Consider the following 11311-nt stretch of genomic DNA (forward strand, 5'->3'; position numbering starts at 1 on the left):
CCACCCCCCCCATCCACGCCCCCCTTCCCCATCCGCCCCCTGCCCCATCTGTCTCCCACGGCCTCCCCCAACCCCCAGAGCCTCAGACCTGCTCCTCTCTGGAGGGAGCTGCCTCCCAAACCGGGGATTGCCTAGAGTCTTCGAGAAGCCCCCCTCCCTGGGCCTAGGGCAGCTCCACACCTGCCTGCCTCTTCCTCAGATGCTTCTGGAAGCGAAGTGCCTATTAGCAGCATTGCATCCTCTGGGGACCCCAGTGGGGCGTGTGGACTTCCCTTGGCCACCACCACTTAAGGAATGTGCCAGAACGCCGAACCTTCTTGTTATTAACGCTATGACTGTGCCTTGAATAAACAAGTCCTCCCAACCTCAGCTGGCCTGTGCCTCTGCGTCTGAACCCACCCAGCAGGGCCTCCCATCCATCTGGAAGGAGCCAGAGCTCCCGGAGGTGGCCAGGCTGGAGCACACGTCTTGCGCTGTGGCTTTGGCGCCTGAGACCAAAAGCTGCCTCCCTGGGAATCCCTTGAGCCCTGAGGCCTTCCCTGGCCCCTGGCCTCAAAGGGGAAGGAGGCCTGGCAAGCGCTGCCTGGTCTCCTGGGGAGACCAGAAGTCCACTGCGGGCGCTCTGAGAGTCCCCTGACCCGTCTGCTAAAGGTGTGTGCTCAGTTGTATCTGACTCTCTGCGACCCCACGATGGTAACCTGCCGGGCTCCTCTGTCCGTGGAATTTTTCAGGCAAGAACACTGGAGTGGGTTGTCATTTCCTACTCCTGACCCAGGGGTCGAACCCATGTCTCTTGTGTTTCCTGCATTGGCAGGTGGATTCTTCGCCACTGTACCACCTGGGAAGTAGATGAGAACTTTCTGGTCCCTGAGCTACCTAAGAAGCCATCAGGCAGCCTCCCCTGGGCAGCACAAGCTCCAGGCTGAGTGCTGCTCCCTGAGAGCTGGCTCTTGGCCTGATGAGCAGCTGGACTTGACCCATGGAGGCCCCCGGCAGAGGCAGCAGGCGAGGCTCAGGTCTGTACCAGCCTCGGCCAGTGACACAGGGGCAGGGAGAGGTTAGGGAGAGGTTGGGCACTTGGGCTGCCGCGTCAGGCCTGAACGGAACAAGAAAACCCTCTAGCAAAGGGTAGTTATGTCAGCTGTCGTGCCCATGACAAGGAGGAAAACTTCCCTACCCTGGGGGACAATGACATGTCCTCGCCTAGGAGACCAGGATTCTGGGCCTTTGTCTAGGCAGCGCGATGTCCCTGCACTGGTCACCTCACCCTGAAAGCAGGAGGATGGGAAGTCAATCGCTCAGTCCATTATTGAATGGAGCAGATTCAGCTGCAGGGATAGAGGGAATGGGGTGTGGAGGGGGGCTTCCTCCGTCACTGCCCCCTGTGAGGGCAGAGGGCACTCTCAGGGCTCGATTTCCAAGGGGTGTTCGGGAGCACCCTTGCCGGACCTTCTCCCCAAGCTTTCATGGTCCACTCGTGGGCGTGGGCTCAAAGCTGCCCGTGGTGTGAGCCTGGCCAGGGGTCCAGGCCCCACGGCCCGGACCCCTGTCCCCTCAACACTATTAGTTTCCGAGTGGAGTCAGATGAAATCCACAGAGACACTTCAATGGAGAGGAGAGCAGGAAGACCACCCCGGCCGGACGAGAGGGGCTGGGTTCCACGGCCTGGAAACAGGGGTGGGGGCTGTTGGGGAGGGGAACTGGGCAGATGGCCAGGAGGGAGGCCTGGTGCCAGGGCAGTCCAGGATGCCAGCACCCTCTTGTTGGAGGGTGCTCCAACACCCTCCAACAAGAGGGTGTTGGAGCACCACCCTGAGTGCCGGGCTGGGGTCTGCAGGGCTTGGGAGGAAGCAGAAGGGCCCTGGGCTCCCAGAGGCTCTGCCTGTGGAGGCCAAGCTTCTAGCGGCTCCCGGCCACCTTCCCAAAGCCGTCAGGGAACTCTGTGCTGGCCGACTCTGCCAGCAAAGCTCGCTCTGTAAAGGCCCTGGGGAAGCGTGGTGGAGTCCGGCTTCTGGGAAGACAGCACGCAGGTTTTTTTTTCAACAGAGGCTGTTTTCTGAACATCTGAGATACCGTGGCCTTGACAACCAGCAGCCCAGCCTCTCTCAAGCCTCAAGTACTGGGTCTCTATTCTGGCTGCCGGTGGAAGTCTCCTTGGAGATTGTAAACAATCCCAATGTCCAGGCCGCCTCACTGAACAAGCCAGAATTTATGAGGTGGGGCCCGATCACCTCTGTTTCACACAATCCCCCCAGTGACTCTGGGGTGCAGGAGGGTTGAGTGGGCGAGGCTCTCCTGAAGCCATCAGGAAACCATTCCAGCCTCCCGGAACCAGGGCAGCTGGTCCCAGCACCTCACACCGCCTTCCCCTCCAGGAAGGGGTTGTCATTTAGTTGCTCAGTCATGTCCGACTTCTTTTGCGACCCCATGGACTGTAGGCTCCCCTGTCCAGGGGATTCTCCAGGCAAGAATACTGGAGCAGGTTGCCATTTCCTTCTCCAGGGGATCTTCCCGACCCAGGGATGGAACCCACGTCTCCTGCATTGACAGGAGGATTCTTGATGCTGAGCCACCGGCAAAGCCCCCTGTAGCCGGTGAGTGAGTAAAGTCGCTCAGTCGTGTCCAAATCTTTGGGACCCCATGGACTGTAGCCTACCAGGCTCCTCTGTCCATGGGATTTTCCAGGCAATAGTACTGGAGTGGATTACCATTTCCTTCTCCAGGGGATCTTCCCGACCCAGGGATTGAACCCGGGTCTCCCGCATTGTAGACAGACACTTTACCGTCTGAGCCACCAGGGAAGCCACCGGCAAAGTCCCCGGTAGCCCGTACCTAGTTACAAATGCACAGGCTGGATAACCTCTCATCCCTTCACTCTGCCTCCAAAGAGCTGAAATAGCAGGTGCCTGGCAGATAACCAAAGGTTAGGCCCAAGGAAGCATTTGCCGTTGGGCTTACAGTGATTAACGCCTAGCGCGGGTACAACTTCTGTTGTAATCACCTTCCTTGGCAATAAGTACTATTGTTGGGTCGGAGAGAGACACAGACCAGCCTCGGGGGTCACTTCCGCCTAGCTCAGCACCTTCAGCCATGATTTGAAGCGCCCCTCCCCTCCTCTCCAAACACAGAGCCCAAAGTGCCTTTCCTGACAGCCTTCCCGTGTCGATTGCAATGGAATGTAAGTGCAATTAACACATTTACGTAGTGGGATGTCGGGACAGGCGCTATGAAGAAAAAAACAAAGCAGGATGGGAGAGTGTCTGGAGATGGGGAGGACTTGGGGCAAGCTCCGGGGGAACCAGACATGTGAGCCAGTGAAGGTGGCGTGAAGGGGGCGGGAAAACAAGTGCATGAAGGGGCCAAGGACCAGAGAGGAGGCCGCAGTGGCCGGAGCAGAGTCAGCGAGGGGCAGAGGGGTGGGGTGGGGTCTGAGGGGGCAACGGGGCTCCATGGGCCAGGCCACTGGAGGATTCATAGCAGGGAAGAGACACCCCCTTACAAGCCGCAGGGAGGGGACAAGACGGAAGCAGAAAGCCCCCTTGGGGGCTGTGATGAGGGCAGCCTGGAGCAACCACACGGTAGCTCAGACAAGGAGAGGGTAAGCAAAAGAGGAGAGAGGGAGTGAGATTTGGTACAGGGATTACGGATTCCTGGATAGATTCAGCGTGAGGTTTGAGCAAGGAGGTAGAATGACTCCCAGTTCTTCAGCCCAAACAACCGAGTAAACTGGTTCACCACGGTGGAGAAAGCTGGAAAGGAGCATGTCTGGGAAGAAGACCCAGAGCTCCACCTGGGTTGGGTTACCTTTGAGATGGTGCCCGATGCGAATGTTGGGCGGGTGGCTGGAGACAGAGTCTGGAGTAGAGGCGAATTAGGCTGGAGGGGTGAACTCTGGTGCCCTCAGCATCTGGATGGTGTGGAAAGCGTGGGACTGGCTGCGACCTCCAGGGGTGCAGGCAGAGGTGCGGAGGCGGTCGGAGGGAGGTGGGGAGGAGAGTCTGCAAGGGAGACTGAGAAGGAGCTGCAGAGAGGAAGGGGGGAAACCAGGATAGCCTGGCGTCCTGGAAGTCAGGGAAGAAAGGGACTCAGAGGGGAGGGCGTGGGGTCACCTGAAACCACACTTGACAGTAAATACAGGCAAAGACCGGCGAGCTCAGAGATGCCACCAAGAGGCACCAGCCAGGTCAAATGCTGGACAAGCCATGGAACAAATGACCAGGTTTCACCCACAAATCAATGGCACAGGGCAGAGAGCAAGAGGCTGGAAGAAAACGAGACATTTAAGAGGCACAACCAGTGTGTGACCCTTGATTACATCTTGAATTGAATGAACCAGCTGCAGAAAGACATCTCTGAGATACCAGGGAAATTCAAATATGGACTGTGCATTTGGCGATGTTGAGATAACTGTTTATCCTGGTGGGTACATTGATGGCGTGGGTTAAGAGGTTTTAAAAACAATTGGCTAGAAAAGCATGTGGAAGACCTTATGGGTGGAAGAACACGAAATCTGGGATTAGCTTTGAAACTGCCCAGCAAAATTAGAAGTCAGGAAGAGGTCTTGAGTTGCTCAGTGCGGATGCAGGGGTGAAGGGTGCCTGGAGATCCGTCAGGCTCTGATTTCTGTGTATGTTAACATGTCTCCACTATAAAAAGTTTAAAAATAAAGAAAAAAGTGCTCACCAAAGTGCTCAACTCGTCCAAGCGCTGCTGAGCAGAAGAGCAAAATGAAGCCTGGGACGCAACCCCTGAGTTGGGCAGGATGGAGGCTACTGGTAACCTTGATGGTGAGCTGGGGGCGGGGGAGAGAAAGCCTGGCAGAAATGGGTTCCCATCCTCTCACGGGAATGAGGACATGAGAAAGACAAGGAAGGACAACTCTTTTGGAGACACGCACAAGTGCAAGAAAGACCTTCAAGAAAGGCAAAAGCACCCATGCTTAGGATGGCTCCAGACACATTGGAGGAGGGGGTGCGGCCCATCCGGAGCCAGGTCACCCCGTCTCTGGTGTGGGTGTCAAGGCTTCAGGAGCCTGAGGCTAGGCGTGGCCACCTGAGTCTGAGCCACTCTTTGGTCACACAGCAGAGTGGGCCCCCCCGCATGGGAGCCTATGGGGATCAAGAGAAAAATCCCTTTGATGCTCCAGTGGGGAAAAGCATTCCTAACGTGCTCCAGACCCAAGGTCTGCAGTCACAGAGCCGGGCAGGCCTGGCCTCCAGAGCTTAACAAAAGTGAGGCCTTGGCTGCAGCTAGGGAGGTTCTGCTAACACTGGTGGCATTGGTCTTGGGCTGAGAAAATCAGACCTCAGGGTGAGGACAGCTGGCCCGGGTGCAGCCCCTCCAGCTACTCACAGCCCAGCTCCAGGGCCCCACACATAGGAGGCCAGGAGTAAGTGAGGAGCAGGCAGGGGGTAACCCCAAGCCTGCTTGGATGAAGGCCACTCTTAAAGTTACTCACTCCCCATTTACCTGGCTGTCTCTCTATGGTTGCCTGCCTGTTCCTCCTGACACACACACACACACTTACTTACACTCACAGCTGGTCTTCAACTCCAATATGTATACCCCAGCTTAACACATTTAGTCTCCCTAAAAAGTCCACTCTGGGATTGGCACCTACCTCTCCAAAGAGGTTCTAGAAGCTTTCTTCTGAAACCCTGCAAGATTTGTTGCTGTGCGCTGCTGTCCTGACACCTAGCCCATTCAATTCGTGGCCTCACCCTGTCCACCAGCGCGTGGCCTCCCAGACCCCCGGCCAGTGAACTGCTTCAGACTCCAGACGTAGGGGTATGTGTTGAAATAAACCAACCCCCAAATGTGTAATGGCACAAACACAAGTTTGTCTCTTTCCTAGAAAATTAAAATGAACGAGCCCCTGCACTACATTCAGGGGAAGGAAGCACTTGGATGCTGCAAGGCACTTCTAATTAGGGGGTGCTGTCCTGCAAGCAGTGATCCAGGACTCAGGCTCCTTCCACCTTGTGAGTCTGCCATGTTCAAGGCATGGCCCTCAAGGTCACTGAGATCTGCATCAAGATGACTGGAGAATGACAGAGCACAGAGGAGCAGTCAGGAGTTTGGGGGGACCAGGTCTGGAAGTGGTACACATGTCCACACATTCCATTGGCCTGAACTCAGTAGCATAGCTCACCTAAATGCAAGGGACACTGGGAAATGTAGTCAGGCTGTGTGCCCTGCCAGCCAGTTTCCACCACAGACCCCTTGCTCCATCTCAGCCACTGGTTTCCCCACACCCCTCCCTTCTTTTCCACCCACTCTGGCCTTGATCCTCCTGACCCCGACCTCCCACATTACCTTCCATCCACCACACTGCAGCTTCATCTGGACACAAGCCAACGCCAAAGAAAAGACCAGTCCCAGAGGGTCAGAGAGGCACACAGAACAGGTTTATTTCTCGTGAGTTTATATAACCACGGCACGCAGCAAAAGATAAAAGTGGAGACAGTTCAGAGCGTGGGAAGGGGGACTCTCCTGCTGTTGTCCATCAACCCTGCTAAGTACAGGCACACGAGTGTGCATGCTGTCGCTTCAGTCGTGTCCGACTCTTTGAGATCCGATGGACCATAACCCACCAGGCTCCTCTGTCCATGGGGATTCTCCAGGCAGGAATACCAGAGTGGGTTGCCATGCCCTCCTCCAGGGGATCTTCCCGACCCAGGGATCGAACCTGCATCTCTTACATCTCCTGCACTGGCAGGTAGGCTCTTTACCACTAGCGCCACCTGGGAAGCCCAGGTACAGGCACACAGCAGGTATTAAATATAGGAGCCCTGGACCTGCTGTCGGTGTGGGCAGAGGCAGAAAGGGGTGGGGGTGGGCGGGGGATAAGCCTCAGGCTCTGCAGGAGTCAGGGCTGGGGAACAGACTCAGGTCTCTCGAGAAGGAAGCCCCCAGCTTCCTGGCCCTTCCCTAGCCCACCCACCCTGGCTGGATAGCTGCTTCCTACAGAGATACAGGGGAGTTCCCACCTGACACGAGAAAAGAAAAACTACTTTATCGGGGGGCATCTGAGAGGTTGCTCCCCACTGAGACCTGGAGGGGCCCCGTCACAGAGCCAGCTGGTCTCCCGGCCACCTGCTCCGGCTGCCTGGGATTCTGCCACGAAGGCCAGAGCTGTCCCGCGCCTCTCTCCTTGTGCAAAGCAAACACACTGCTGGGAGAGAAACGTGCTGAGGGCAGGAGAGCTGGAAACGTGCTCGAAGCTCAGCCAGCCCACTGCCTGCCTCAGCCCAGGCTCACCCGGGCAGGGAGGAGGATGGGAGCGCCCACCCCTCAAAGCCCCGTGCCTCCCCCACCCTCCCTGGGCCCCATGCCACCTCTGCCGCCAAAACACTGCTCCTCCTCCTGGAGGAGGGTGGGGGGGCCAGAGGGGAAGGCTGGGCTGGCAGAGAGGAAGCTGAGGAAATCGGAAAGGAAAAGCCACCCCACCTGCGATTGGGGGTGAGCAGGACTGAGGCCCAGCCCTGCTCCATCACCTCCCTGGCACAGCCAAGGGGACAAGGACCACAAGGCAGGGAGGCCTAGGGGAGCCTGGGCTACAATGGACACAGACCAACAGACAGACACAGACAGGCGGGGGCGTCCACCAGGTGGAAACCGCTGGGCAGCGCCGCCTCTTACTCGCCACCCCAGCCCCGACTCATGGCCTGCACCACGGCCCCGTAGAGCTGGCTCCAGGCAGCCCGAGTGGCGGGTGTGAAGGCAGGGCCCAGGCACTTCTCCAGCATGTAGAGCAGGGATTCACCCACCGTCTGCAGAGGCAAGGGGGATACTTGTCATTTCTAGGTGCAGGGAGGCATGCCCCCATTCCACAGTTGAGAAAACAGGCTGGGGGCTGGAAAGGACTCCTGGGCTTTTTGGCTCTCCTACACGGGGTCCATGCTTCCTGAGCAGGATTCTGCCCCCCAGTCCCTGGGTGCCACTTAAAGGTGAGGCTTTAAAGCGAACGAAGCATTTCGCTCCACTCCCAGCCTCACGACTACCCCATGAGTCGGGGGTGAGGGGTTGCCTGGCACTTCCAGCTCACACCAAGCAAAGTCACTGTCCCTCCTGTTTCCTTCTCTGCAAGACAGCAGTCATGAGGTTAAGAGCACAGGTTCTGCCATCCTGAGTTCACTTTCTGACTCTAGTGCTTGAGAGCTGTGTGACCTTGAGCAAGTTAGGTAACCTCTCTGAGCCTCAGTTGCTTCATGAGTGAAACTTTCAACTCATCAGATTGTTGGAATGATTAAGAGATCATCTACTAAAAGCTCTTGGCACAGCATCTATACCCAGTAAGTCTTCAGCAATAATAATGGCTCTCATTTTCTAATTATTAATTATAAAATACAGTGTATTTATTCCACAAATATTTCCTGAATACACACTAAAGGCCAGACGCTGTACTAGTGCTGGGGATGGAGAGAATGACAAGACAAACTCAGTCCCTTCCTCAAGGTGCTTACATCTGACAAGGTGATTGGACCATGCGGTGGGCCATCAGGTGAGTGGTCCCCTGTGAGGGGGCCCTCAAGGGTTCACGCCCTTGACACGGGGCTCATCCATGTGACTGGCTTTGGCCAGTGGGGCATTAGTGAGTGATACAAGCAGAGGCTGGCTTGTCCTCTTAGAATACTCCCTCCTGGAGCTCAGCAGCTACTCTGGAATGAAGCTCAGCTCCACTACCGAATGATCAGGGGCCACAGGGAGAGAGATCCCAAAGGATGACAGGCCATCTTGGACACTGCAGCCCCAGCTGAGCTCCCAACTGAATGCAGTGCACACGTGACTCCAGCCACAGCACGTGGGACGGAAGAACCGCTCAACTGAGCCCAGGGAAATCAGAAGTCATTGTTTTAAGCCAGTTTGGTTCTGGGATGGTTTTATGCATGCCGATATAAAACTGAGCAGCAATCCCAGAGGCTCCTTCACTTTCTATGGGTTCTAAGAGAAACCACACCAGAGAAGAAAAATTGGAGGCTCAGAGAGGTCAAGGCAGTGCCAGGGTCACACAGCAAGTACCTAACAATGCAGTCACCTGAAGGTTTAGGAGAGGGAGAGATGAACAGGTGGACAGGAGGGGCCTGGGAGAGAGTGGTGGCCTCAGGCCAGGAGCTTTGGAGAGAGAAAGGGCCCCTTTACCCACCGAGAAGGAGCTGAGCTTCACGCCCACTGCCCGGTGCTTCCGGCCCAGGCCGGCCAGGTACTCCTCCAGGGAGGACAGGTCCTCCACATTGGTCACCGCAGCATCAATCACCAGCATCACCTGCCAAAGTCAAGGTCGCGGTGAAACGGAGATCAGAGCAACTCCTTGCCCCTGCTCATAACCAGTCCCGAACCTGGGGGTCCCAACCAGAAGGAAGAGAAGACCCTTGTTTATCTGGGATCAGAGACAAAAGGCAGCCTGTGTCTGCCTACAGCAGGCGTTCAGCATATGGTAGCCAGACTACTAATGTTAGGCCATGAAGGAAGCTGGCTTCTGCTGAGGGGCTCAAAGCCCTAGACACACCTATTGGACAGTATTATCCTCCTGGGACAGGGGAACGCTGAGGCCCTGTAAGAGCCACCAGCCTCTAAGAAAACCCCAGCTTGGTTTTTACAGGGAGATGGTCCCTGATGGATCAGCACCAACACCACCTACAGGAGCCAAGGGACGAGTCTGAGGGCAAAGGGCTGAGCTGGGAGCAGCTGGCTGACTGGGTGCCCCAACTCTGCCCAGTTCAGCACAGAGGGAAAGTGGCAGATGCCTTCGACAGGAGGGAGCAGGAGAAGGGGCACAGCCCAGGGCTGGGTCAGGATGCCAAAGGAATTCTCCCACCCCCGGTTCTCTCTCTCCTGTTCTCCCCCAGGAAGGCCCTCTACCTCCCCTCACCTTCCTGATGTGGTCCAGGAACTCGGGGGAAGACAGGCAGTCCTCTGGGCTGGAGAACTGGCTGCAGTTGTACTGGAAGAGGGGCAGCAGGTCTGGCTCCAGGTCAAACAGCCTGCGCGGGGAGGCCCGGTGTCAGCCCTGGGGGGGTCGCCCCTCCAGGCTCCATGGGCCCTGGCTGCCCTGCAGCAGGGGAAGGTGCGCAGAGCCTGGGGTGTAAACTCCAGCTCACCCTCAGCCTGGCACGCATCGCTTGGCCAGCTTTGCCGCTGGCCCCTCTTACCTCTTCCGCATCATGGAAAACACATGTTCCCCAGGCCTCATAGGGAAGCCCCTCCCATAAACCGTGGAGGGGTGTGGGCTGGGACAGGCAGGAGTCCTCAAACAGGAAGCCCGGAGTCCTTGGTGGGGACTCCCCCTCCGGCCGTCTGTCTCCTTCTCCTCCCCTCCCTCCCATTCTTGGATCAGAACCCCCCAGTCCCATCCTGTCCAAAGGCGCTTGGCCCAGCAACGATAATAATTAGTATTCAGAAGCCCTAACACTTTCTGAGCATTGAGTACCTTGCACGTGGTTTACTCAGGTATCCCCTCACAATCCTAAACAGTGGGTGTAACTGTTACCCAATATTATAGAGGAGGAAACAGAAGCCCAGAGAGGTTGATCATTTGTCTCAAGCCACACAGCTTGGGAGCAGTATGGCCAGAGGGGGCCTGAGAAAAGAGCGGGTTTGGGGAAAGCTGGAGGCCCGAGCATAAGCTCTCCTCCATATCTGGGAGGGAGACTGTGAATTTAGTCCCTTTTTGTTTGCAAGGGGGAGGCTTTACAAAAACCTCTTCAGAAGTTCTGGGCTGACTTAAAGGAGCCAAGGCTCTTGAAAAACCATGGTGAGGGGGCATGTCTTCTTGGTGAGGGCAGAGGGGCTACCTAGACACCCTCAAGCTGAGGTTAAAGGCAGCCTCCCCTCCCCTCTGGGGTCTGCACACTCCCTCACCCCTCTGGGGTGGTGAGAATTGAGCATCTGTCCTCCCTTCCCTGGAGGGTCTCAGGTCCTCGCCTGGCATTTCCTCGGAAAGCTTTATCCTGAAGTTGATTACTGGAAGTGCACATTTCCGGGGCCCAGACCCCGTGCCCTGCGGGCCAGGCGCCCAGTACAGTCTTCCCACGCAGGCCCTTGGGACACCTGGGTTTCTCTCCGTAGGGACAGCGGTGGGCACCCCTGCAGTCATCTCCCAGGGAAAGAACACTCAGGAGGCACACGGTCGGGGAGGGGCCGCAGCGCGGGGCCCAGAGTATAGGGAGATGGGCGGCGGGAGAGGACCCTGGCCGGCGCCCAGAGAGCTCCGCTGGGAGCGGGGTGTGCGCGCTCGCCAAGACGTGCCGCGGCCGCCGCGGGAAGAGCCGCAGGGGCTGCGCCACTAGTCGCCGCGCCCCGCTCCTCCGGC

At 57.2% G+C, this 11311-nt stretch overlaps 1 protein-coding gene across 1 annotated transcript in view; it reads right to left on the reverse strand.

The window, feature by feature from the left end:
* Window positions 1-7637: 7637 nt before the first annotated feature.
* The window catches only part of NGB (neuroglobin), a 5946-nt gene continuing 2272 nt past the window's right edge, over window positions 7638-11311 (reverse strand). The window contains exons 2-5 of the mRNA XM_010844413.1: window positions 10924-11304; window positions 9872-9983; window positions 9146-9265; window positions 7638-7772 (exon numbers count right to left, since the gene is read on the reverse strand). Of these exons, the coding sequence (XP_010842715.1) occupies window positions 7638-7772; window positions 9146-9265; window positions 9872-9983; window positions 10924-11304 (748 nt within the window). The remainder of the gene's footprint in view (window positions 7773-9145; window positions 9266-9871; window positions 9984-10923; window positions 11305-11311) is intronic.

The sequence above is a fragment of the Bison bison genome, unplaced genomic scaffold, assembly GCF_000754665.1.
Source record: "Bison bison bison isolate TAMUID 2011002044 unplaced genomic scaffold, Bison_UMD1.0 scf7180017864201, whole genome shotgun sequence".
Taxonomy (NCBI): Eukaryota; Metazoa; Chordata; class Mammalia; order Artiodactyla; family Bovidae; genus Bison; species Bison bison.